This window comes from Notamacropus eugenii, chromosome X (assembly GCF_028372415.1).
Source record: "Notamacropus eugenii isolate mMacEug1 chromosome X, mMacEug1.pri_v2, whole genome shotgun sequence".
In the NCBI taxonomy this organism is placed as follows: Eukaryota; Metazoa; Chordata; class Mammalia; order Diprotodontia; family Macropodidae; genus Notamacropus; species Notamacropus eugenii.
Window position 1 is genome coordinate 26,507,985 of NC_092879.1, and position 27,321 is coordinate 26,535,305.

General features: G+C 45.7%; 1 protein-coding gene across 5 annotated transcripts in view; it reads left to right on the forward strand.

Moving 5' to 3' along the window:
- The window catches only part of HEPH (hephaestin), an 81,551-nt gene that overhangs the window by 12,661 nt on the left and 41,569 nt on the right, over positions 1-27,321 (forward strand). For all 5 annotated transcript variants that reach the window (XM_072626596.1, XM_072626594.1, XM_072626592.1 and 2 more), the window contains exons 4-11: positions 778-990; positions 1,898-2,080; positions 6,309-6,563; positions 8,148-8,316; positions 11,106-11,245; positions 11,609-11,740; positions 14,458-14,669; positions 15,619-15,769. In XM_072626596.1, coding sequence (XP_072482697.1) covers positions 778-990; positions 1,898-2,080; positions 6,309-6,563; positions 8,148-8,316; positions 11,106-11,245; positions 11,609-11,740; positions 14,458-14,669; positions 15,619-15,769 — 1,455 coding nt within the window. The remainder of the gene's footprint in view (positions 1-777; positions 991-1,897; positions 2,081-6,308; positions 6,564-8,147; positions 8,317-11,105; positions 11,246-11,608; positions 11,741-14,457; positions 14,670-15,618; positions 15,770-27,321) is intronic.

Sequence of the window (27,321 nt, forward strand, 5' to 3'; positions counted from 1 at the left end):
GAGACAGAAAGAGGGAGGGGGACAGAGAGAAGAAGGGGGACCAAGGGGGAGGGGGAGAAAGTGAGATAGGAAGGGAGAGAGGAATGGAGGGAGGGAGAAAATAACTTTATGAAACCTGAAAAATACCTCGGGTCACAAAGGAAACATATGCTAGTCCTGTGCCGAGTACTGAGATACAAACACAATCCCCAGATGGTCCCTGGCCTCAGGGAGTTTGGATTCTAATAGGGGAACTGAACCCCTAAAGGGATTCTGGGAAGTGGGGGACAAAGGGTACCCACTAGAAGACTGCTGTTTCATGTCAGGGATGCCTAGGCCCTGGCAGGGTAAGGCAGAGGCTCCCAGTAGACCTGAGGAGCCAAGGGCAGAGTCCAAGTTTCCCTCAGGCCAGAGATGGGCAGAGAGGTGACTTGTCCAAGATTACCCAGGTTGCCTGCAGGAGGTAAGCGGCAGAGCCCTAGTTTCATTTGGGTTTATTGACTCCTCATCCAGCATTCTCTCCACTACTAATGTAAAGACTGACCTGTTCTCTTAGCACCTCGGGCCTTAGGAGCTTAGGCTGCTGGGTAAAACCCTTCTTACCTGGGGGAACTGAGGCATAGGGCAGGATACCTCCCTCAGGTTAGTGCCTCCTAGATCCCAGAGTCTCCCCTTCCCCAAACCCAGCACCAGAACCAGTGACTTGGGTGTCTTGCTTCCCAGACTAAACTTCCCCTCACCACCCTCATTCTGAGTAATGGAGGTGAGGAGGATATTTCTATTTATTTTGTTTACAAGGTTCCCTGTACCCAGATGGCACCTCTGGGAGGCTGAAAGCAGATGACACTGTTCCCCCAGGGGGGAGTCACACATATAACTGGACTATCACTGAGGGTCATGCGCCCACCCATGCTGACCCTGCTTGCCTCACCTGGATCTACCACTCCCATGTGGATGCTCCCCGAGACATTGCCTCTGGCCTCATTGGGCCCCTCATCACCTGCAAAAGAGGTAGAGTCTCCTAACGAGGGATGGATGGGATCTGCTATTTTTGCCAGTTATTGGGATGGGGATGTTGATACCTGCCACCAGGAGGCCCCCAGGAGGCCACCAGCTTCTCCCCGACTCTGAGGCTGCTTTTAGGCAGTAGATCAAACACAGAGAGCCTAGGCATCTGGGAGCCTCTCCTCTGGCTGGACAGGAAGTGGGCAGGAGAACCAGCTGAGGCCTTTTCATGGTGGGACAAGGTAGCTGTGAGGTAGCTTTCCCTGCACATTTTTGTGTTTCCCCATGGGAAGTCTGATGTGCCTGGCTGTGCTATAGAGCTGCCTGACATGTTGGGCCCAGACAACAGGAAGAGACTGGGGGATGAAGATTCTCAGTGCCATAAAGTTATTGACTCTCTGAGTCAGAGGAACTGCCCTCCTCCATGCCTCCTATTCCTCCTCACCTCCCTGGTAAAGCTCATAGTGGTATGTGTGTGGGTGTGGCCAGGGTTGGGGCTGGTCAGGGTTTGGCCTTGGTCGGGGTAGGGATTTTTTTGGGTTGTGGCTGGTTTGAGGGAGGGATGTTAGGGGTGTGGTGAGATTAGGAGCTTGGCCAGGGGAGAGTATGGCCTGGCTACATATGTGATCAGAGTTAGGAGTGTGATTAGGGGTGGGACTGTGGTCAGGGTGGGGCTTGTTTGGGATCAGGATGTGGTCAGGGTCTGGGGCAGGATGGCTACAGAGTAGGCTAATTCAGTTCTAATTGAAGCCCCACATCAGAAGATTAGGCATTCTTCCTGCCATTGGCCAAGCCTCCTAGGCCTCCTTTCTTCTCATTCTTTCCTTATGGGATGTTTCCTCAGTTTCCCCTACTGTCCCTTTGTCATTCAGCCCTTGGGGCTCCTAATGGCCCTTTCCATTCCTGCCTTCAGGAACCCTGATGGGAAACTCCCCTCCCAGGCGACGGGATGTAGACCAAGATTTCTTCCTCCTCTTCAGCGTGGTGGATGAGAATTTGAGCTGGCACTTGGATGAGAACATCGCCTCCTTCTGTTCAGACCCTTCCTCAGTGGACAAAGAGGATGAGGCTTTCCAGGAAAGTAACAAGATGCATGGTGAGCCTGCTAAGCAGAGGTGGGCCAGAGGTGGGGCTCCAGACCTAGTGCTCACGCCACTCCCTCTCCTTGAACTGATTGCAACGCAGTCTCTGGGCCCCACCAGCCTGATGAGAGGTGGCATCTCTGACCATCGGTGCCCAGTGCTGAGCAAAGGCAAAACTGTAGGTGGACAAAGAGTCTGTGCCCTCCACAGCCCAGTAGGCAGATCATCAGGACCTGCCTGTATAAGGTCTACCTATGTGGGTGAGGAATGAGCCTTTCCCCAATTTCATAAAATGTCAGAGCTGGAAGGAATCAGTCAACAAACTTTATTGAGCATGTGCTCTGTGGCCCTTGAGATCGAAAAATAAAACAAGCATGCATTGAGTACCTACTGTGTGCTAGGCTCTGTGCTAAGGCTGGGGGATATAAAAAGATGCAAAAGACAGCCCCTGCCTTCAAGGAGCTCCTAATTGAATGGGGTGGACAACATGAAAACAAACACATAGAGAGCAAGTTCTGTACAGAGCTCTGTATAAGAAATGCTGAACAGAGGGAAGCCATTGGGGAAGGTGGCCTGGAGAAGATGGGATATTAGTTGGGACTTAGAGGAAGCCAGGGAGGTCAGTAGTTGGAGCAGAGGTAGGGGGAGTGTTCTAGATCTAGGGGATAGACAGTGAGAATGCCCAGAGCTGAGATGGAGGGCTTGTTGATGGAGCAGACAGGAGGCCCGGATCACAGGATCGAAGAGTACGTGGTGGAGAGGGAGGGTAAGAAGCCTGCGGCCAAACTAAGCATGGTGTACTTGCTCCTGGAGTCAGGACTGGGACTGGGTCCCAGTGTTTTCCCTCCACCCCCTGCCAAGGGTTGCCCTCTCTTGCTCCCGGCCAGACCCTGCAATGGCATGTTTCTTATCAGAGCGGAGGCTGCAGGCCTCGCCCTCTGTTTCCCCTTTTGTTCACCCCACCCCTATCTTCCCCAGTGTCAGCTTCAGGGGAAGCCCCAGGGAGACAGACAAAACTCAACTCAAGTCAGCCTGTAGAGTGTGTGTATGTGTGTGCGTGTCTATATATGTGAGCACTCACACATGCACCTGCAGATTTGGTCAAAGAAGGGGAGGAACCGAGATGTGAGACTTGCCTCGCCTTGAGGACGTCACAGTCCATGAGAGACAATATTCCTACAGCTATTACTTTTTGTTACCCATTTAAAATGAATGTAGAGAGTGAGAAGAGACCACCGTCCAGTCAGTCCAACCCTTTCATTTTATGGAGGAGAAAGCTGAGGCCCAGGCAGGGAAAGAAGTTTGTCCACAGTCAGAGAGTTAGCAGGCCTCAGGGGTGAGATTTAAGCCCAAATTTCGGCCCAAATCCTTTGAGTCCCAGACCAGGGCTCTTTCCACTGAACTGGGCTGTCTCTAAGCCTAGATCTGGCCCTCCAGGCCTAGATTGGGTTTCTGCTACCAAACCTTATGGACGTCCCCCCCAATAGGCTTCCTTCTCGGTCTGAGGGAAGGTGAGGTTGTGCCCAGGCAGGCTCTGGGCAGGAGATATGGGCCAGGGTGGGGAATGATGTCCAGGGTGGGACAGAGTATGGCTCGGGATCATCAGGAGAGAGGGATCATGGACTTGGGATGGGCAAGATGAAAGTTAGATTGAACTTTGAGGAATTTCTCCACACCCTCATTGTCTTTTTCTCTTGCTTTTTAACCTGGACTTTTTTGGATTGTGTGGTTGGGAGTTCTGTAAGTTTTCCTTACTGCTTGTGTGACCTTGAGTAAGTGTCTTCACCTCTCTGGGCTCCAGTTTCCTCATCTGTAGAATGGAACCTCCTAGAGTCCTAGCTCTAGACTGGAAGGGACCTAAGAGACCACAGAGTCAGACTCCCTCCTTTTACTTCTCTTCCATCTCTCTGTTGGCTGTTTCCCTCCTATCTGCACACATGGTCACATCTCCCTCATCCTCCAAAACTCCTTGCTCGACCCTACATTGTCACTCACTCATCTTATAACTCTCCTCTAAGCCTGAGAAGGTCCCCTGTAAAAGGTGCCCCCATTTCCTTTCCTCTCCCTCTCTTCTTGAATCTCTCCAGTGTGGCTCGAGATCTCATCAGCACACCCAGCTGGCTCTCTCCAAAGTTACCATCCATCTCTCTGTTGTCAAACCAAGGCCTTTTCTCAGTCCTCATCCTCCTTGACCTCTGCAGCCTTGGACATTATCAATCTCCCTCTTCTCTTTGATGATCTCTCTTGTCTACGTTTTCTTGTGCTGCCTGGTCCTCCTGCATCCTTTCAGGCGGCTCCTCTGTCTCCTTTGCTCCAAATTACAAGCCCTTATCATAACTGCCCTCCAAGGTTCTGTCCTGGGCTCCCTTTTCTTCTCCATCTATACTATTTCATGGTGATCTCATCGGCTCCCATGGATTTCATTACAACCTCTGTGCTGAGGATTCTCAAATTCTGCCTCAATCCCTCATCTCCAGTTGTCTTTTGGATATCTTGAATAGAAATCCAGTAGACATCTTAAACTCCATATGTCGAAAACTGAACTCATTCTATTTTCCCCAAACCCTCCTGTCACCCCCATCACCCCTATCACCCCATCCTCTCAGTCCCTCAGGCTCACAACCCAAGAGTCATCCTGGATTCTCACTTTCACTCTCCATATCGAAGCTGTTGTGAAAGCCTGGTGATTTGAATTCTACAAGATCTCTTGAGCACACCCCTTTCTCTCCTTGTACACTGCCTCCACCCTGGTGCAGGTCCTTGACTTCTCAATTTGAACTATTGTGATATCCTGCTTTGGGGTGAGGGGTGCTGCCTGCCTCGAGTCTCTTCCCCACTCCAATCCATCCTCCATTCAGCCACCAAAGGGATTTTCCTGAAGCCCAGGTCTGACCATGTTACTCAGTAACCTCCAGTGGCTCCCTATGGCCTCCAGGATCCAATCCAAGATGCTCTGTTTGCCCTTGAAAGCCTTGCTTAACCCAGTCCCCTCCTACCCCCTGGTCTTCTTTCTCCCTGATGTGACCCTAGGCTCCTGGCTCTTCCATAACCAAGACCCTCTGTCTCTCAGCTCTGGGCATTCTCTCCAGCTATCTTTCGAATCCAGAATCTTCTCCCTGCTCTCTTCAGCTTACTAAAGCCTCCCTGGCTTCCAACCAAAATCCCACCTCCTACAGGAAGCCTTCCCCATCCCCTCTTCATTCCAGTGCCTTCTCTCTGGGAATTATTTCCCATTTACCCTGTCTGTAGCTTGTTTGCATGTATTTATTTGCTTATTGGGTCCCCCATTGGATTGTAGGCTCCTTAAGGGCAGGACCTGGATTTGCCTCCTTTTGTATGCTTGGCACTTAGGACAGTGCCTCACAAGTATACCTGGTAGGTACTTAATAAATGCTTGTTGACTAACTGACTGATGCCTGGAAAAGTTAAGTGACTAGTGCAAAGATATTTTCTCTATTTGACAGGTGAAGAAACTGAGGCCCCAAGAGACTGAATGACTTACCTCAAATTACCTAGCAAAGTAGTGGAGGTCCAGGGACTAGAACCCAGATCTTCTGACTTTCTACCAGGCTTGGCTCCATGCTGGATTGAGGTCCCTTTCAGTCCTAGATGTTGGATCCTATGTGTGACCTTGAACAAGTCATTAATGTTTGTTAGACTTTCGTTTCCTCCTCTGTAAAATGAGGGAGTTGGACTAAATAACCTGTGTGATCCCTTCCAGGTCTAGGAGCTCTCATCTCATATTTTGGAGATGAGATGGTGAAGGTTATGGCCCTACCCCCTGCCTCATATCATTCAGGATAGTTTAGACTTTGATCATTTCTTTGCAAACCTTAAAGCCTTATACAAATGTTAGACATTTGTTTTTGTCATCTGAGCCTTTGTCTTGCCATCCTTAAGAGGCCTGATCTTTATCCTTACCTATCAAGACCCTTTCCCCCTCCTATCCCTTCCCCTCCCCCAGTCCTAAAACTGCTGTCTGGCTTGACAGAAGTACAAAGTGCTGAAGGGAATGAGGACTTTTGCCCAGGGAGATGTTGTATGGAATGGTGAGCAGAGCCCAAAATTTGGAGCCAGAGCGCCTAGGTTCAAATTCAGCTCTGTCATCTGTGTGACCTTGGACAAGTAACTTTACCTCCCTGGGCCTCAGATTCCTCATCTGGAAGGAGATGAGGGTTGGGCTAGATATTCTCCGTGGCCCTTTTCAGCTCTAATGTTCTGGAATTTTGGTCCTTTTTGTAGCAATCAATGGCTTTGTCTTTGGGAACCTGCCTGAGCTGAGCATGTGTGCTGGGGAGCGTGTGGCCTGGCATTTGTCTGGCATGGGCAGTGAGGTGGACGTGCACACAGCCTTCTTCCCTGGGCAGATGCTGACAATCAGGGGCCACCGCACAGATGTGGCTTCCCTCTTCCCAGCCACCTTTGTGACTGCTGAGATGGTGCCTCAGGTCCCTGGCATTTGGCTACTGAGCTGTCAAGTGAACAGCCACCTGAGAGGTATGATGTTTGGGTTCTCCTAGACCTCTGCAGAGATGCTTGGGAAGGGAAGGTCTTTGGGTCAGAGATGTCGACATAGAGGTCCCGGAAACCTAGAGAGTCTGAAGATGCTATAATATAGCTTGGAGAAGGAGAGTGGGGCTATATGGTATCTGTGGGGGCACTGTGTGCAAGTACAGTGGCATTCTGGGAGAAAGACAGTAGTGCCTGGCAACAGCATAAGAATACCTTATATTAGCACAGTCTGGAAGGCAGGGCACCTACGCTGTGGGAACAGGAGGGCAGCAGCAGCTGCTAATAGTTTTCTTTCTGTAACCAGAGAGAGTTCAGACCTCTGGGGTACTAGTTAGGCTGGTGGTAGTCAGTCAACAAGCATTTATTAAGTGTCTACTGTGTGCCAGGCCTGTACCAAGTGCTAGTGATACAAAGAAAAGAAATAATACAGTCTCTGCTCTTGAGAAGCTCACAGTTTAATGGGGGAGAAAATCTGTAAATAATTAGATACAAAATACATACAGAGTAGATGGGAGGTAATTTCAGAAGGGAAGACTAGCAACTGAGGGGATTCCTGCAGAAAGTAGGACTGGAGATGAGGGAAGCCAGGAGTGGGAGCAGCCAATGCAAACACCCAGAGTTGGGAGATGGAGGAACATGTGAGGAGTGTGTGGAAGAGCTGGGAGGCCAGTGTTACCAGATCATGGAGTACAGAGAGGGGAGGAAAGTATGGGAAGCCTAGGAAGGGAAAAAAGTCTGGTTGTGAAACAGAAGCTTTTCTGTTTGCTTCTGAAGGTAATAGGGAGACATGGAAGTTTATTAAGGAAGGAAGTGACATGAGTAGACTTGGTCTTTGGAAGCTCACAATGGAACTTGTGAGTCTAGGGGTGGCCACAACCTTGACATCAGTGAGAAAAATTGGGAAGAAGGGAAGCTGTGGGGGAAAGATGATGAGTTCTGTTTTGGACATATTGATGAGGAGATGCTTATGTGCCATCCATTTTGAGAGGCCCCCAAAGCAGTTGATGATATAAAATACAAGAGCTAGGAGCTGATGAGATCACTGAGTAAGATAGTTCAGAGGGAGAAGAGGAGGTGGCCCAGGGCAGGGCCTTGGAGGATGCGCATGGTTGGAGGTCATGACCTGGAGTTGGCCAAGGAGCCAGGGAACCAGAAGAGGATGTCAGGGAGGAGAAGAGGTGGATCCACATTGTCCAAGGCCATTGATCGGTCAGGAAGGCTGCAGACAGAGAAGAGGCTGACAGATTTTGGAATGGGGACATTGTCAGTAACTTGGGAGGGAACAGTTTCAGTTGAATGATTTGGGCAGAAGGTAGAATGTAGAGAGTTCAGAAAAGAGTGAGGGGAAGGAAAGTAGGCTAAAATGAGAGGGTGTGATTGTCTCCGTCTCTTCTGCAAACACTTTCCCCAATGGTGGGTCAGAAGCCTCTTCCCAGTATTCAAAGGTATGGTGGACCCTTCCTGGGCTATGCCAATGTGGCTGGCACCAGACCTGCTGGTGATGAGGGGCTGTGGTATGCATGGGCTCAGGGCCCCTGTCCCCTGCCCACAGTGGTGTCCCTTCTCCAGATGGCATGCAGGCACTCTACGAGGTCAAGCCATGCTCCAAGGCCCCCTGGAAGGCCCCCCTTACAGGCAAAGTCCGACAGTACTTCATTGGGGCCTCTGAGGAGCCCTGGGACTATGGGCCCACAGGGAAAGACAGAAAGACTGGGAAGAGCCTTCAGGAGCCAGGCAGGTAAGATGTACCCTCCAGACTGGGAACCACGGCCCTCTCTCTTTCTTTTGGGCCCTCTTTGCCCTTGGTTTTCTCTTTTACCCTTCTCCTTTCCTCTGCCTCTCCCTCCTCTGCCCCCAGCAAACTCTTGGGCTGTGAATGCTCAAATTGGCTGAACTGTAATGTGCTGGAGGTCGCATAACTTTGGAACTATATGCATGGAAAGCATAACCACTAGCTGGGAAGTTTCCGAGCAGTGATTGAAACAAGCAGAAACAGCTCTGACTCTGGAGTCAAGAGGAACCAAATTCAAATCCTTCTGCTTGTCTGACTTTGGACAAGTCATTTCTCCCCTGTGGTCCTCAGTTTGCTCATCTGAGAAATGAAGTGATTACATGTTATGGCTTCTGGGGCTCCTCCAGAGTGGAAGACCTTGGGCAGGCCTCTTAAAAAGAGTACTAGCTGACTTCTGAAGGTCTTTTCCAAGCCTGGGCAGGTCCTTTTGCCTCCTTGGGCCTCAGTTTCCCTCAAGGAAACAAGGGGATTGGACTAGTTGGTCTTTGGCACTCTTTCCTGTTCTAGACGTAGGATCCTGTGGGACTTGAGCTGGTCTGGTAGGACATATGAGGGTAGGCAGGTGGCCCTTGGGGAGGGGCTGCTGCTTTGGCCTTCCCCAGTGCCTAAGCACCTCAGCAAACATAGTGACTTATTGTGTCAGAGCCAGGAAAGGACCTGGAGTGTCTAGAGCTGGAGGAGCCCTTAGAGCTAATCTGGGCTAACCCTCCTCAAATTACAGATAAGGTAACTGAGACCCAGAGAAGTCATATCCCCAGTCCTCTAACTAGGGTCTCTGACTCCAAATCCAAGGTTTTTTAACACTACAGTAACCCTGGAAACTTCAGCCTGGAGAAGGCCTGGGAGCCAGATAACTCCTCCAATGGCTCAGACAAGATTGGGAAGGGGAGGAAGGAAAGAGATGGCTGGCTGGCTGACCCTGTGACTGGGCCTGCCCATTCTCATCCTTTCCCCTGCATGTCCTGGCTTCCTCCCCTGGTCAAGCCTGGGCACAGGATGCAGTGGGAGGAAGTTAGGGTACCTAACCCTTGGGTAGAGGAGCCCTCTGGCTTCATCTAAGATTGTGCAAGTCTGAGGGAAAGACAGCAGAAAAGGAGGCCTCAGGCCTGTTCTTCCAGCTCATTCCTGTTGTCAGGAAAGAGGAAAGGGAAACCTTTTGCAGTATTTGACAAAGAGTGAGGTACTTTTGAGAGGCAGCATTTATAAGCAAATCTCCTGGGAACTGGGAAGAAAAACTTGGGTTCAAGTCCTGCCTCTGATATGTGACGCTAGCCAATTCATTTGACCTCTTAGTGACCAGGATGTAAGTTATAGAAGGGTGTGGCCATCTGCTTCAGTAGAGGGAGTTTCTACACTGGGAGTTTCAACATGCCAGTATATTTGCCAGTACTTGAGCATGTGTGTGTGTGTGCGCACACACACACACACACACACACACACACACTCACAGAGTTATATGATACTTAGCGAATCAAGGACCCAGGGTAGCTCCCAGAAGAGGTCTCCAACTAGGAAATTTCCTTCCATGAGGCAGCTTGATGTACTACCCTGGGAGTCAGAAGACCTGCTAGTGAAGAGTCTTGCTGCTTCCTATAGGTCCAGTGTGCAGCAGCCCTGGGCTGGAATTCTGCCTGTCACAGTTACTCATTGTACGACCCTGGGCAAATCACTTCATCTCTGGAAATGAAGACAGTGGTCCTTGAGAGATGCTTTGAGCCTGCTTTGGAGGCTCTGAAATGCTTTGTTTCATGTCAGAGAGCTCATCAATTCTAATTAATTCCTTTTACAACTGTGGACACTGAGGGATTGGCCCAAGGTCCCCCGGTCAATAGCCTTGGAGCTACTAAATCGGGCATTCTTTTCATCCCCCAGAGGTCAAGGAGGTGGAGGGCCTGTGTTTGGGGAAGGGGCAGGCAATGTTGACATGGCTAGGGGCGTGGGATGGGGTCCATCAGGGCCGGCCCAGTATCCCATGGAGATAGGAGAAGGTAGATTTCCTTCTTTGGTTTTTTGGTTTTTAATGTTTGATGAAGGTGTTTGTTTTTCCATCACTACTGCTTCCTCCAACCCTAAAATCGATGAACCCTTCTTTATAACAAATAAGTGTAGTCAAAATAAGTCCCCACATGGGCATCATGGGACCTCCTCATTCCATGGCTATAGTCCGTGTCCCCTCTGCTTCATCAAGAGTCCTTGGAAGTCATGATTAATCCCTGAATCCATCATAGGATCATTGACTTATAGCTCTGTCACTGCAAAGGATTCTCCAAGACCATTGAGCCCAACCCCCTCATTTTACGGAGGAGGAAACTAAGGCCAATGAAGGAGAAATGACTACATCAAGGTCACACAGCTAATAAGTGTTTGAGATCAGATGCAAAACCAGGTCTTCCTGACTCCTGGCTCTGCTTACTTCTGGGCAATAAAAACACATCCCATTCATGTACTGGTTTGTTCCAGCATTCCCCAGTTGATGACAATTCATTTTGCTTCTACTTTGATGAATATTTTTTATACATGAGACTTTCCCCTTGGTCCTTGAGGTCCATGCCCAACACTGGTATTGCTGGTTTGCACAGTCCAGTAGGGACTTTTGGAACTGTGGTCCAAACCCAAATTCCACAGGATCCCATGTCTCTTGCCCCCTCCAGTCATCTGCACCAAGGCCTGGGGCTTTCAAGAGGGATAGAAGATGAGGAGTGAAGTCATGTGACAATTGGGTCTTTTTGTCCTAGCAACTCGGAAAAGTTCTTCCAGAAGAGTTCCAGTCGGATTGGGGGCAGTTACTGGAAAGTCCGCTACATCCAGTACACAAATGAAACATTCCAGATGAAGCTGCCACAGTCTCAGGAAACCTTGCACCTGGGCATCATGGGTGAGCCTTGCCAGGGAAGAATTGGGGCCTCGGGAGCATGGGGCCAGGGCAGGCCAGAGAACTGGGAGCAATCGGCCATTGTGCAGGAGAAGGCCTGGTTTGAGCTCTTCCTGCAGGTAGAGGGTGGACAGTAATAATGACCTTCTGTGGACCAGGCACTGTCCTTGGTGCTGGAGATATAAGGACAAAGCCTGAGTGCTGTCCTGCTTTGAATCAGTCAGTAAGCCCTCACTAAGCACCTGATGTGCACCAAACAGGGCCTCCTTGGTCTGGCTCCCTCCTTCCCTTCCTGTTCCTGCCTGCTACCTCTGCCTTCTTTCCAAAACTCTTCTTATTTTAACCCTCCTTCTTCCCACTGCCTAGGGCCGGTGATCAGGGCTGAGGTGGGTGACACCATCGAGATAGTGTTCTACAATAGAGCCTCACAACCATACAGCATTCAGCCCCATGGCGTCTTCTATGACCAGGACAACGAGGGCACAGTGTACAATGATGGTCAGTCTGTCCCTGGCCTGGGAGCTTTTGGGGGCCAGTCTCATGGGCATCAGGTTTCCTTTGGGCAGGCCACTTCATGCCATGGCAAGAGCCCTAAGTGGCTGGTTGGCTGCCTTAGGGGTGAATGTTTGCTCCTTGACATAGCAAATTGCCCCCATGATCCCCTCACCAGCACTGACTACACTGGGATTAGACCAAGACTCAAAGAAGGTGAAATTCACTAGTGAGAAGTGGAAAAGCCTATGCCTGGGTTAAATAAAAAGAAACCAACTGCTCAAGATCAGAATGTCTTGAATAGATTCCCATGTCAGCCTGCATCAGGGACATGATGTGGCCACATCCAGGCTCTCCATGTACTCTCTTAGGTAGCATTGGAGAGCTGGAAAGGCCACGAGGAGCCCTCCACAAAAGGAATCCCAACTTTCACATTGCCAACAAGCAGTCTTTGGGCTTCTGCTCAGACTTCCAAAGATGGGGAGCTCATCACCTCCGAGGCAGCCCATTTGGGGTCAACTGTGCTTGCTAGGTCTCTATGATATCCTTGGCCTCTATGTATCTTGTCCTCTGATCACAAAGTTGTTGAGCTAGACCTGGGAGGGTCCTCGGAGGCCGATCAGTCCCACCTCCTCCACATGACAACCTTTCTCTGAAGACAGCTCTTATATCCTTAAGTCTGAGCCTTTTCACCAGACTAAAATGCCCAGCACATTCAATCGAGGCACAGGAGCTTCTCAGAATCCTCCTTAATCTGTGGATTCCAGGTTAGACCCCCATGGGAATCATCTGTCCCTTTCTGGGCTCCCCGTTGCAAGAGTGTCCGGAGAAGAACAGCCAGGTTGGGGAAAGGATTCTATATTATGTCCATTGGAAATTGGTGAAAGGAGTTGAGGATGCTCATTCTAGGAAAGAGATGATCCAGGGGAGATGTGATAGCTGTCTGCGAATACTTGAAGGCCTGTTGTATGAAGGTGGAATTGACCCCAGAGAGCAGAACCAGGGACAACAGAGGGATGTTTCTGAGAGAAGGTTTAGTTGCAACGTATGGAAAACTTGCTAACAATCCAAGCTGTCCCAGATCCCAGGGCTGGGATGCCTCTTCCTGAGGTTTCTCAGAGGGATTTCTTGGTCAGGTGACAGGCTCCAAGGACACTTTCAGCTCAGAGATTCGAAAGAGTGAGGCCTCAAATGTACAGAAAACTTTATTCTTTGGGAAGGGCCTTGACAGCCACTGTCTCAACTCATCAGCAGGAAGCAGGGCAGGGCCAGTGTTGCCCTCTGGAAGATGGGAGCAGCTCCCATTCCAGATGCTCTTCTTGTTTGGTCATTTCAGTCACGTCCAACTCTCCATGACTCTATTTGGGGTTTTCTTGGCAGAGACACTGGAGTGGTTTGCCATTTTCTTTTCTAGCTCTTTTGACAGATGAGGAAACTGAGACAAACAGGGTGAAGTGATTAGTCCAAGGTCACACAGCTAGTGGTTTGTCATTTCCTTCTCCATCTTATTTTACAGATGAGGAAACTGAGGCAAACAGGATGAAGTGACTTGCCCAGGGTCACACAGCTAGGAAGTGTCTGAGGCTGGATTTGAACTCAGGAAGAGGAGTTTTTCTGACTTCAGGCCTGGGTTAAATAAAAAGAAACCAACTGCTTAAGATCAGAATGTGCCACCTAACTCCCCCCACACCCCCATTCCATCTACAGTAGTACAAATTCTATCATCCCCCTTTTGCGGATGAGAAAATGAAGGCCCTAATTGGAGAAGGGAAATGACTTTCCTTTGAGTCACGCAACTAGTCAATGGCAAAGTTGGAACACACCAGAGGTCTTACTTAGGCCTTACACTGCCTCACCTTTTGTGATTTTTCCCCTCTATGGAATAAGGTTTCTTGTTTGGGCCCTTAGAAGTGGTTGATTTAGGCCATGGTTATGCAGAATTATTTGGCCCCATCATCCTGCATTTTGAGAGGCAGCATGGTACCAGTGGGCAGAGTTCTGACTTTAGAGTCTGAATCCTATCTCCATCACTACCTACCTATGTGACCTTGGCCAAGTTACTTTTCCTTCTTGAACCTCAGTTTCCTCATCTGTAAAATGAAAAATTTATACTAAATTCAAGGTTCTTTTTTTCTTATTTATTATTTTTCCCAATTACATACAAAAACAATTTTAACATTCTTTACTTTTTCAAATTTTGCCTTCCAAATTCTCTCCCTTCCTCTTCTCACCTCCTATTGAGAAAGCAAGCAATTTGATTTACATGTGTAGTCATGCAAAACCCATTTCCATGTAAGTAATTCTAGGAAAGAAAACACAGAAAAAAAATTGCAAGAAGAATAAAAAAAGGAAAAAAAATGTCTTTGATCTGCATTCATGCTCCACCAGGTCTTTCTCTGGAGATGGGCGGTACCTTTCATCAAGTCCTACAGAATTGTCTTGGTAGATCCAAAGTTCTTAACAGGGTGGGGAAGGGAGAGTGGGAGTGTCTTGTGAACTTTTAAAAACATTTTGATAACTGTATTTTAAAATAATTGGCTTACTTTGTAATCCTATGTTTTTATTTTGTGAATTTAAAAACATGATTCTAAAAAGGGGTCCAGAGGCTTCACCAGCCTATGACATGGGAGTTAATAACCCCCTAAAAGATTAAGGACTCCTGGATCAGATAATCTTTGAGGTCCTTTCCAGCTGTCAATCTCTGACTCTGTGATCCCATCCAGGGTCACGTCAACATGGCTTGGTCGCCAAGTCTTTCGAGAAGGTCACATACCGCTGGATTGTCCCTCCCCATGCTGGCCCCACTGCCAAAGACCCGGCCTGTCTCACTTGGATGTATTTCTCTGCTGTCAATCCCATCAAGGACACCAATTCTGGCCTAGTAGGGCCCCTTCTGGTCTGCAAGGAGGGCTCCTTGGGGGCCAATGGGAAGCAGGTGGAGTGAGGTGGGGGGGTGGAGTGCCTGGGACAGAGTGGGCAGCCCTGAGATGCTTGGCCTGTTGAAGCTGCTTGTGGGGGTATATGGTGGTGTCAGGGGGTCATGGGTCATAGGGTCATGGGTTGGGCTTTAGAGATGAAATGGTGCTGTGGTCCTCTTCCAAAAGCTGTCAGCTGAAAGATAATAGTTACTGAATTCCAGGGTACTCCTTTCTTCTCAAGAACTCCCCAAACTTCCCTTTTTCGCTTCTGCTGCTTTGCATTCCTGGTTTCTCCCCAGTCCCACTAGTTCGACTTCCTCTGGTCCCTCAGTTTCCTCTTAGTCCCTGACTCTCTGCCTCATTCTCCCCTGGACACAGCCTCACTAACTTTACCTTCCTAGGCTAGCTTTGTCCAAGAAGCCTCTCCCAGATGGGTGCTATTTCTGAGCCCTGGGGTTGGGGAAGTAGGCCAGGCAGCTCTAGAACACGGGTGCTGGCCCTTGGCACGTGGAGGCATTGTTCAGAGAGGGAGCCACACAGGATACAGTGCCCGATTTGGCAGAGTTTGAATCCTGCCATAGCCGCTTGCTAGCTGGGTAACTGTGGGCAAGATGTTCCATTTTCCTGAGTCTCAGTTTCCTCAAAGATAAGCGGGTTGGATTCAATAATAATGACAGTAAGAGCTGGTACTTATGTGGAGCTTTAAGGCTGGCAAAGTTCATGCAATCCTCACATAACCCTATGAGGGAGGTGCTACTATTCTTCCCATTTTACAGATGAGGAAACTGAGACACAGATGTTGTGACTTGCCCAGGGTCACATAGCTAGTAAGTTTCTAAGGCAGGATTTGAACTCAGGTCTTCCAAACACCAAGACTGGCACTCTAGCCACCATAGCACCTTTAAATTTCCTTCCAGTTCCCAGTCTATGACCCATGATCCTCTGTTCTCTCCCTGAGACCTGCAGAAAGGTGTGGACAAGGAATTCTTTCTTCTTTTCACCGTCTTTGATGAGAATGAGAGTTGGTACAGCAGCATCAACAAGGATGCCGCCATGTTGGATCAAAGACACCACTTGGAAGATGATGAGAGCTTCCTAGACTCCAACAAGATGCATGGTAAGCCCTCCCCACTTTCCACATCCCTCCAGTCACCAGGGCTCCAGGGCTTATCCTGACAGGCCTAGTGTTTGCTGAGGCCAGGGGAGAGATGAACTGGAGGAGGCAGAGCAGGCCAAGCCAGGCCTTTCCTGAGGAGCCATTTGATTCCCAAACCTGGGCAGTTGAGAGTGAGGAGTCTCTAGAGGGGAGGGCTTGAACCAAATGATTTCTAAGGCTCCCCTCAGCTTGGACACTGCCTAAACTATCACCAAGCATCCACGAATCCAATATCACGTGCAGAGATGACACTGATCCCAAGTTCGAAGGGTCCTAGTTTGGGTGACATGTAATCCTTGTTTAGTAGACTTGGGGGAATATGGTACCAACATTTCAATGCTTCGGGGATCTGTAGTTGTGTCAGGGTGCTCAACCCTGCCCCCTGGACACAGAGAACCACAACTCAGAGGGTTGAATGATGGATTCACTAGAAAGATGGCAAACAAGTACTTTGTGAGACCCGATTCTCTGTTCTATTGCACCCTGCCCCAGCTCTGACATTCTGTGTTCTAAGATACCTCTGTCCTTTGTATAGGAAATAATGTGAGCAAAACTCTAGTGAACTGAAAGCTCAGTGCCTGATGGGGGGGCCCAAGTGTAGCCCAGTTTGCTGATGGATATCCTCGAGGGGGCTGTTGGGAGACACAGCTACCAAGGTCTCCTGGCATCTGGTTATGGGGAGCCTAGAATGCCATGGGAAGACAATGCATTGCTGAGCAAGATTTTTGGTTAAAGGGGTGAAATGTCCAGGGTTAGACAGGAGGACATTTGTCAGTGAAGCAGAATAAATGAGGGATTGGAGGCAGTGTGATACAGCAGAGAGAATACTGGATTTGGAAGACCTGGGTTCAAATCCTGACTCTGCCACTTACCAGTTCTGTGACTTTGGGCAAGTCCCTTCCTATCCCTGGACCCCCTTTTGTAAAATGAGGGGGAGTGGACCAGATCAGTACCTCCTAAACTTTTTGGTTTCAGGACCCCTTTCCTCTCTTTAAATGATAGAGATCCCTCCAAAGAGCTTTTGTTTATGTGGGCTATAGCTTTTGACATTTACCTTCTTACACAGTAAAATGACTTAGAACTATGAAAACAGTTATGACTTTGTGGACCCCCTGAAAAATTCTCTGGGACCACTTGGACCACTCTTGGAGAACCAGTGGAGTAGATGGCCTCTAAGGTGCCATAGAGTTCTAGTACCATGCTTCTGTGATCTCTTAAAACCACTTCTAGCCCTGTGACTTTATGGGGAGAGAGAAGATTTGTTAAGCACCTACTATGTGCCAAGCAATGTGCTAAGGACTTTACAATTATTATCTCATTGGATACTGCTGTTATCAGAACACCCCATTTTCTAGTTGAGGAAACTGAGACAAAAGGGGTTAAGTAACTTTGCTCAGGGTCACACAGCTAGTAAGTGTTTGTGACCAGAATTAAATTCAGGTCTTCCTGCCACTAGGTCCTGAGGTCTACTCACTGAAACTACCTAGCCTCTGATGAGGTTATCCCAGTGGTGCAGGAGGCTATGAAGACCTGCCATATTGGTAGTGGTTATAGAGGTTTGATGTTCATTTCATGATGTATGAGCTGGTGCGGAGGGAGGCCTCGCATAGTAAAGCCTCTGATGTTGTAGACAGGGTCAGGGTGGGAGTGGTGGTGGTTTTGGTGTCTGCTACTTGTCCTTCGGACTGGACTGGCAGTGGTTTGGTTTTAAACACCCCCTTCTTGTATCCTAATCCCTGCTACAGTGCCTAGAACAGAGAGGGCTCTTAATAAGTGTTTGCTGATCCAGTTTCCTGCTCAAATGGCAGATGAATGGCTTTCTAAACCCGTGACCACCTTATCTGGGCTTGGTGCCTTCTACAGCCAGCAGGGGGCAGTATGGGGGGGGAACCCTATTTTGTGAGAAGTTTCTGGAAAAACCATTTCTAGGCTTTTTTGTTTAGTCTCTCAGTGAGTATCTTTGCTGTGCCTGGTATGAGATGCTACCTTTGCTCTCTGGATTCATATGGAAGAAAGAAACACCTCCCATTGATGTAGACTCAGCAATTGAGAGCCAGAGCTGGGGTCAGTAATCCTGCTTCGTAGAACTTTGGGACTAAGTGTTGTTTAATGCCAGAGTTTTCCTCTGTGGTCCTCTCTGTTTTATTGTGTGCATTTACAAAGCTGGTTCTGAGAAGGGGCCCACTGGCTTCACCACGATGCTGAAGGGCTCTGGGACAAAAAGAGGTTTGGGACCCTTGGCCTGGTCCACACACTTCATTTTGAACCTCCTTTTCCATTTGGCTAATTCTGCTTTTTAAAGCATTCTTCTCTTCATTGGCTTTTTGAACCTCTTTTGCCATTGGAGTTAGCCTATTTTTCAAGGTGTTATTTTCTTCAGCATTTTTTTGGGTCTCCTTTAGCAAGGTGTTGACCTGCTTTTCATGCATTTCTTGCATCTCTCTCATTTCTCTTTCCAATTTTTCCTCCACCTCTCTTACTTGATTTTCAAAATCTTTTTTGAGCTCTTCCATGGTCTGAGGCCATTGAATATTTATTTTGGATGTTTGGGATACAGAAGCCTTGACTTTTATGTCTTTCCCTGATGGTAAGCATTGTTCTTCCTCATCCGAAAGGATGGGAGGAGATATCTGTTCACCAAGAAAGTAACCTTCTATGGTCTTATTTTTTTTTCCCTTTTCTGGGCATTTTCCCAACCAGCTACTTGACTTTTGGGTCCTTTGTCAAGAGTAGGGTATACTCTGGGGACCTGTAAGATCTCGGTTCCTCCAGGGTGGCACAATCAGGCATGTACTGGTCTGGGCACAGGGAAGGATTTTTGTGCTCAGAATCTTAGCAGAATTTCCTCTCCACCAGCACCTGACCTCCAGTTCCACCAAGCTAGCACTGGGGAGGGGGGTGGGATTCAGTCAAGTTGTGGGGGCAGGGCCACCATTTAGTGCGAGACAAAGACCAGCTCCCTCAGTGCCCCCAGGGGTTTTTACGATCCAGCAATGGTCTTGGGCTGCTGTAGGGGCTACCTGAGAACTCCTGCCCCTCTCCCGTTCCTGTCACTGACCTTTGGTGCCTGTAGGTTGAGGGATCTTCGGACCCTCTGCTGCTGTGACTGGGGATTCTGAGACTGGAGGTTCTGCCCCCAAGGGCTGTTCATGAGCCATGTGCGTGCCCAGCTAAGACTGGGCTGGGTTCCGCACTTGGCTCCGCATCTGGTGCAACCGACATTTCCTGTGGGCCTTTCAGGTCACCCTGGACTGGAAATCTCCTCCACTCTGTTGTTCTCCACTTCTGCTGCACCAAAATTTGTTGAGAGTCCCTCTCTATAGGTATTTTATGGGCTGCGTGGGGAGACCCTGCATATGTGTGTCTTTCTACTCTGCCATCTTGGCTCCACCCCCCCCACCTCATTTTACAAATGAGGAAACTGAGGCCAAGGAGATGAAATGGCTTAGGCTTATGGGATCAGAGACTTAAAGCTGCAAGGGCCCTTGGAGCCTAGTACAACCCAGTCTTTTTACAGAGAAGGAAACTGAGGCCAAGGAGACAAAGCAACTTACCTTGGGTTAAACATAGACACTTAAATCTCAAGCTGGACAGGAACTCAGAGGCCCTCCTTTTACAGGCCCTCTCCCACTCCAAAATGTGTGGTCCCATGATCTCAAGTCACCTCACCTCCCTGACTTATTTTCCCCCATTTGGAGATAGATGGGTTTGGCCTTGGATTTTCAGCCATTTTCCTGATTTGGACCATAGTTTTCCAATTTGCAAATTGAAAGGAGAGCATATCTGAGGCCCTCTTCACCTCAGAAATCTCTGATTCCCCTCATCTTAACTCACATATCTGTTCCAGGCACTGTAGCAGAGATTAGGATACAAGAAGGGGGTGTTTAAAACCAAACCACTGCCAGTCCAGTCCGAGGGACAAGTAGCAGACACCAAAACCACCACCACTCCCACCCTGACCCTGTCTACATCTTCAGAGGCTTTACTATGCGAGGCCTCCCTCCGCACCAGCTCATACATCATGAAATGAACATCAAACCTCTATAACCACTACCAATATGGCAGGTCTTCATAGCCTCCTGCACCACTGGGATAACCTCATCAGAGGCTAGGTAGTTTCAGTGAGTAGACCTCAGGGCCTAGTGGCAGGAAGACCTGAATTTAAATCTAGACATCTAGTCTCTGTGCCTCAGTTTCCCTGTCTGTGGAATAAATGTATTGGAGCAAACTTCCCCTCAGATCCCTTTGAACAGTGAAGACTAAGTAGACCATTACATGGAGCAGTGAGCCTGGGGGCAGGAAGTTTGTAGTTCAAAGCTGGCCTTGGGCACTTTGTAGCTTACTGACCCTGGGGAAGTCAGTGAATTACTCTGCCTCAGTGTTCCCAAGCTTAAAATGGGATGATTTGCATCTAAGTGCTGAGGTTATTGTAATGATCAGATGAAATGAGATGTTTGTAAAAAGTGCCTAGCTTACTGCCATAGTAGGTGCTTATTACATCCTAAGTTGTCATTATAATTGAGGTCTTTCAAGGGCCCCTTTAATGAATCAGGCAGTTAGCAAGCTGAGCTGATACTGGACTGAGACAGGAGCAAAGAAATACTGAGTTCAAGATTAGCCTCAGATATTTTCTAGCTCAGTGACCCTGGATAAATCATTTTACCTATTTGCAGCCTTGGTATTCTTAGGTGTAAAATGGGTGTAAGATGATTGCATGGAAATCTCAAGGTTGTGATGAGGATGAAATGGGATGATATTTCTTGCAAGGGTAGAGCACAGTGCCTGGCACATAGTAGGTGCTTATCAAATTCTAGTTCTGTAGGAGAATTCTCCATAAGGGCCATTTAGTTTATTAGGCACTGAGGTAGCTGAGTGAATAGAGGGATGAAAAAAGAAGTTGGAAAGTTGGGAGATCAAAATTAGACTCAGGCACGTTCTAGCATAGCGACCATGGAGAAGTCCTTCACCTCCTCTTTGCCTCAGTGTTCTCAGAGGTAAAATGAGCATAATAGTATTACAATTAGCTCCTAAGGTGTTTGTGAGGATCATGTGAGAGAGTTTTTATAAAATGAGTTTAGGATGACTCCTGGGACACAGAAGGTTCTTAATACCTGTCGGTCCTTGTTTGATTTATGTGGGAGAATATCAGAAGGCTATTTACTGAATTAGGGAGGCAGAAAGGTGGGGGCACCTAGAACTAGGCCTGGGCTAAAGATGGCTTGAGTTCCCAATGGGCCTTATTCATTTCTTAACTTAGAGACCCTAGAGAAGTCACTCAACTATTCATTGCCTCAGTATTCTCAGGGATAAAATGGGCACAATAGTGGTTCCTGTAACTCCTAAGAATTTCATGAGCATGAAATACAATGATATGACATCTCAGGGAAGGGACATTTATTGTGTGAGGGAGAATAGTGTGACAAGGTCATTTAATATACCAGGGAGCTAGCTAGAGTCCTGGTTCACTTTTTAACTTAGAGACCTTGGAGAAGACACTGAAATGGGGCAGAGAACAGTACATGACACATTAACAGAACAGCACTAAATATTGTTTATCAATATAATTCTATAGGAGAATTCTCAAAAGGATATTTATTGTGTTAAGGATCTAGCAAGGTGAGGGCACATAGAACTAAGCCTGGGGTAAAGAAGGCTTGAGTTCACAATGCCTCATGATCCACTTTTTGACTCAGAGACCTTAAATAAGTCAGTAAACTACTCTTTGCCTCAGTATTCTCACATGTAAAATGGGTATAATAATATTTCATGTGATTCCTAAGGGAGTCATGGGCATGAAACACAAGGATAGTACTAGATAGGGTCTAGTCCAGTGCACGGCACATAGTAGGAGTGCACTAAATGCTAGTTTGTTGTATAATTATATGAGGGAATTCTCGGCGAAGGGCATTTAGTGAATTCAGGAGAAAGAATGGTGAAGGGACATAGAACTGATCCTGGTTTAAAGAAGGGTTGAGTTCATAATGAGTCCAATTAAACTTAGAGACCTTAGATAAGTCATTCAACTATTCATTGCCTCAGTATTCTCAGGGATAAAATGGGTATAATTGTGTTTTGTGTAATGCCTGAAATGCTGTGATATTGCTCAATGGGGCTTAGGACAGTGCATGGCACACAGTAGCGGGGCACTAATGCTAGTTATGAGTATAATTATTAGAGGAATAAGCACTGAAAAGGGCATTTATTGTGGTAGACAGCTAGTTTGAGTACAAAATTGGCCTGATTTACTTTCTAAGTTAGTGACCTTAGATAAATCAGTTAGAATTCTCTGAAAGCGACATTTTTTTTGTGCTAATGAGCTATCTTGAGTTCACAATGGGCTGGATTCACTTAATAATTTAGAGACCTTAGATACATCATTCATCTATTCTTTGCCTCAGTATTCTCAGGTGTACAATGGGTATAATCGTGTTTCATGTCACTCTTGAGAATTTCATGGGCATGAAATGCAATGGTATTGCTTAATGGGCATAGGACAGTGCATGACACATAGTAGGGGTATACTACATGCTAGTGGTCAGTATAATTATATAGGAGAATTCTCTGAAAAGGACTTTTATTTTGTTAGGGAGCTAGGAAGCTGTGTGCATATAGAACTAAGCCTGGAATAAAGAAGGCTTGAGTTCAAAATTGCTCCTCACATTCTACCTTAATGACCTTTGAGAAGTCACTCAACTCCTCTTTGCCTCAGTGCTCTTAAGTGTTACAGTGGTGTAATACTATTGCATGCAACTCCTCATAATGTTCTGAGCATCTAAATAGATCCTAGCACAGTGCTTGGCACATAGTAGGGGTGCACTGAATGCCATTTTAGTATAATTCTATAGGAGCATTTTATGTCCATTCATTTGAATGCATCAGGGAGTGCAGATCCTGGAGCAAAGAAGTCCTCAGTTCAAAGTTGGTGTCAATCATGTTCTAGTTTAGTGGCCCTGGATCAGTCACTTCCCCATGTTTGCCTCAGTTCTTTCCAGTTGAAATGCCAAGTGCAGTATTGCATGAAAGGCCTAAGGCTGGCAGGAAATTCTAGCTACTTTCCCCTAGTGAATAGTCCACATGCTTCTCTGGTGCTGTTGATTCGAGGATCTGGAGGCCGGCTCCTCTGGGACCCACCTCTCCTTTCCTCGTCTACCCTGGATGGGCTCACCCAGTTTCCCAGGTGTTACAAACTTGACTGCATGATATGTGGCATCTGGGAACTGGCTTCATGCCCTCCCCAGGAAGAAAAAAAAGTACTGCGCCTGATGCTTAGTAGGGACTTAATACAGACCTGTTGTCAGGAGACATTATATAGGAGAAGTCTGTTTAATATCCATTTAATTGATTGTGCACCAGGGTAGCTGAGTGATTGGAGGGAGGAAATGGTAAGTCCTGAGTTCAAAATTGACCTCAGATATTTCCTAGATGTGTGTCCCTGGAGAAGTCACTGAACTACTTTTTGCCTCAGTGTTCTGGAGTGTGAAATGGGGATAATAAAGTAGCATTTAACTCCTAGGAATGTCATGAGCATGAAATACACTCTTATTGCTAAAAGAGATAGAGCACAGTGTGTGGCACATAGTAGGGCTGCAGTAAATGCTAGTGCTCAGTAAAATTATCTGAGAGAGTTCTCAGAAAAAGACATTTACTGTGTGAGGAACCTAGCTTGAGTTCACAATGGGCCTGATTCGCTTTTTAACTTAGAGACCTATGATTTGCCTCAGTGTTTTCATGTGTAAAATGGGTATAATTTTATTTCATGTTACTCCTGAGAATATCATGGGTATGAAGTACAGTGACATTACTAAATGGGACTTAGGACAGTGCATGAAACATAGTAGGGTGCACTAAATGCTAGTCATGAGTATCATTATATAGGAACAAACACTGAAAATGGCATTTATTGTGGTAGACAGCTAGGTTGAGTATAAAATTGGCCTGATTAACTTTTTACGTTAGTGACCTTAGATAAAACTGTCAACTACTTTGGCTCAGTATTCTCAGGTGTACTAAGGGTATGATAATATTTCATGAAACCCTTTGCCTCAGTATTAAGAGGTGTAAAATGGGTATAATAATATTTCATATAACTCTTAGCCTCAGTCTTCTCAGGTATAAATAGGTTATAATAATATCTCATGTAACCCTTTGCCTCATTGTTCTCAGTTATAAAAAGGGTATAATAATATTTCATATAAGCATTGGCCTCATTATTGGGAGGTATAAAATGGGTATAATAATATTTTACATAACCCTTTCCCTCAGAGTTCTCAGGTATAGAAAGGGTATAATAATATTTCATGGAAACCTTTGCCTCAGTGTTGAGAGGTGTGAAATGGGTGTAGTAATATTTCCCATATCCTTTTGCCTCAGTGTGCTCAGGTTTAAAAAGGGTATAATAATATTTCATGTAATCCTATGCCTCAGTGTTGTGAGGTGTTAAATGGATTTAATAATATTTCAAATAACCCTTTGCCTCAGTGATCTCAGACATAAAAAGGGCATAATAATATTTCTTGTAACCCTTTGTCTCAGTCTTGGGAGGCATAAAATGGGTATAATAATATTTCATATAACCCTGTGCGTCAGTGTTCTCAGGTATAAAAAGGGTAAAATAATATTTCATGTAAACCTTTGCCTCATTATTGAGAGGTGTAAAATGGGTATGATACTATTTCAAGTAATCCTTTGCCTCAGGGTTTTCAGGCCTAGAAAGGGTATAATAATATTTCTTGTAACACTTTGCCTCAGTCTTGGGAGGTGTAAAATGGGTATAATCATATTTTATATAATGCTTTGCATCAGTCTTCTCTGGTATAAATAGTCTATAACAATATTTCATGTAACCATTTGCCTCAGTATTGGGAGGTGTATAATGGGTATAATAATATTTCATAAAGCTCTTTGCCTCAGTTTTGTCAGATATGTAAAGGGTGTATTAATATTTCATGTAACCCTTTGCCTCAGTGTTCTCAGGTATAAAAAGGGTATAACAATTTTTCATATATCCCTTTGCCTCAGTGTTGGGAGGGATAAAGTGGGTTCAATTATATTTCTAAGAACCCTTTGCCTCAGTAATCTCAGGCATAAAAAGGGTATAACAATTTTTCATGTATCCCTTAGCCTCAGTGTTGTGAGGTGTAAAATGGGTATAATAATATTTCATGTAACCCTTTACCTCACTATTGGGAGATGTAAAATGGGTATAATAATATTTCCTATAACCCCTAGCCTCAGTCTTCTCAGGTATAAAAAGGGTAAAATAATATTTCATGTGACCATTTGCCTCAGTGTTCTCAGGCATAGAAATGGTATATTATTTCAAATAACCCTTTGCCTCAGTTTTGGGAGGTGTAAAATGGGTATGATAATATTTCATATAACTCTAGGCCTCAGTGTTCTCAGGTATAAAACGGGTATAATAATATTTCTTGTATCCCTTTGACTCAGTGTTGGGAGTGGTTAAATGGGTATAATAATATTTTATGTAACCCTTTGCCCCAGTGTTCTCAGGTACAAAAAGGGTGTAATAATATTTCATGTAACACTTTTCCTCAGTGTTGGGAGTTGTAAAATGGATATAATAATATATGGTATAACAGTTTCCCTCAGGGTCCTCAGTTATAAAAAGGGCCTAGTAACATTGCATGTAGTATTTTGCCTCAGTGTTGTGCGGTGTAAAATTGGTATAATAATATTTCATTTAAGCTTAGACCTCAGTGTTCTCAGGTATATAAATTATATAATATTTCATGTAACCCTTTGACTCACTGATGTGAGGTATAAAATGCGTTTAAATAATATTTTGAATATAATAATGTATAATAATGTTCATTACAATCCTTTGCCTCAGTCTTGGTATGTATAAAATGGGTATAATACTATTTCATATAACCCTTTGTCCCAGTGTTCTCAGGCATAAAAAGGGTATCATTGTATTTCATGTAACTCTTTACATAAGTGTTGGAATGTGTAAAATGGGTATAATACTATTTCAAATAGCCCTTTGCCTCAGGGTTATCAGGTATAAAAAGAGTAAAATAATATTTCATGTACCTTTTGCCTCAGTGTTGGGAGGTGTAAAATGGGTATAATAATATTTCCTATAACCCTTAGCCTCAGTCTTCTCAGGTATAAAAATGGTATAATAATATCTCATGTAACCCTTTATCTTATTGTTGTCAGGTATAAAAAGGGCATAACAATATTTTATGTTACCATTTCCCTCAGTGTTGTGAGGTGTAAAATGGGTTTAGTAATATTTCTATTAATGCTTATTGTCAGTGGTCTCAGGCATAAGAAGGGTATAATAATATTTCCTATATCCCTTTGCCTCAGTGTTGAGAGGGGTAAAATGGGTATAATAATATTTTATAATACCTTTTGCCTCAATGTTCTCAAGTATAAAAAGTGTATAATAATATTTCAAGTAACTCTTTGCCTCAGTGTTGGGAGGTGTAAAATGGGTATAATACTATTTCAAATAATCCTTTTCATCAGTAATCCCAGATGGAAAAAGGGTAAAATAATATTTTATGTAACGTTTTGCCTCAGTTTTGGGAGGTGTAAAATGGGTATAATAATATTTCATAAAACCCTAGGCCTCAGTGTTCTCAAGTATCAAAAGGGTATAACAATATTTCATGTCACCATTTGCTTCAGTGTTCTCAGGCATGAAAAGGGTATAATAATCTCTCTTGTAACCCTTTGCCCCAGTCTCGGGAGGTGTAAAATGGGTTTAATAGTATTTTTAATAACCTTTTGCCACAGTGTTCTCAGGCATAAAATGGCTATAATCATATTTCATGTAACCCTTTGCCTCAGTGTTCTGAGGTATAAAAACGGTATAATAATACTACATGTAATACTTTTCCTCAGTATTGTGAGGTGTAAAACAGGTATAATCATATTTCATATAACCTTTTCCTTAGTGTTCTGAGGTATAAATAATATATGATACTATTTCATGTAACCTTTTGCCTCACTATTGGGAGATGTAAAATGGGTATAATAATATTTCCTACAACCCCTAGCCTCAGTCTTCTCAGGCATAAAAAGGGTAAAATAATATCTCATGTAACCCTTTGTGTCATTTTTCTCATGCATAAAAAAGGTATAGTAATATTTCATGTAACCCTTTGCCTCAATATTGTGAGGTGTAAAATGGGTTTAATAATATTTAATATAACAGTTTACCTCAGGGTTTGCAGTTATAAAATGGCCTAATAATATTTCATGTAACATTTTGCCTCAGTGCTGGGTGATATAAAATGGGTACAACAATATTTCATGTAACCTTTTGCCCCAGTGTTCTCAGGTATAAAAAGGGTATACCAATATTTCATATATATCTTTGCCTCAGTTGACAGGTGTAAAATGGGTTTAATAATATTTCTAATAACCCTTTCCATCAGTCTTCTCAGGTATGAAAAGGGTATAATATCATCTCATGTAACCCTTTCCCTCAGTGATGTGAGGTGTTAAATGGGTTTAATAATATTTCTAATAATGCTTTG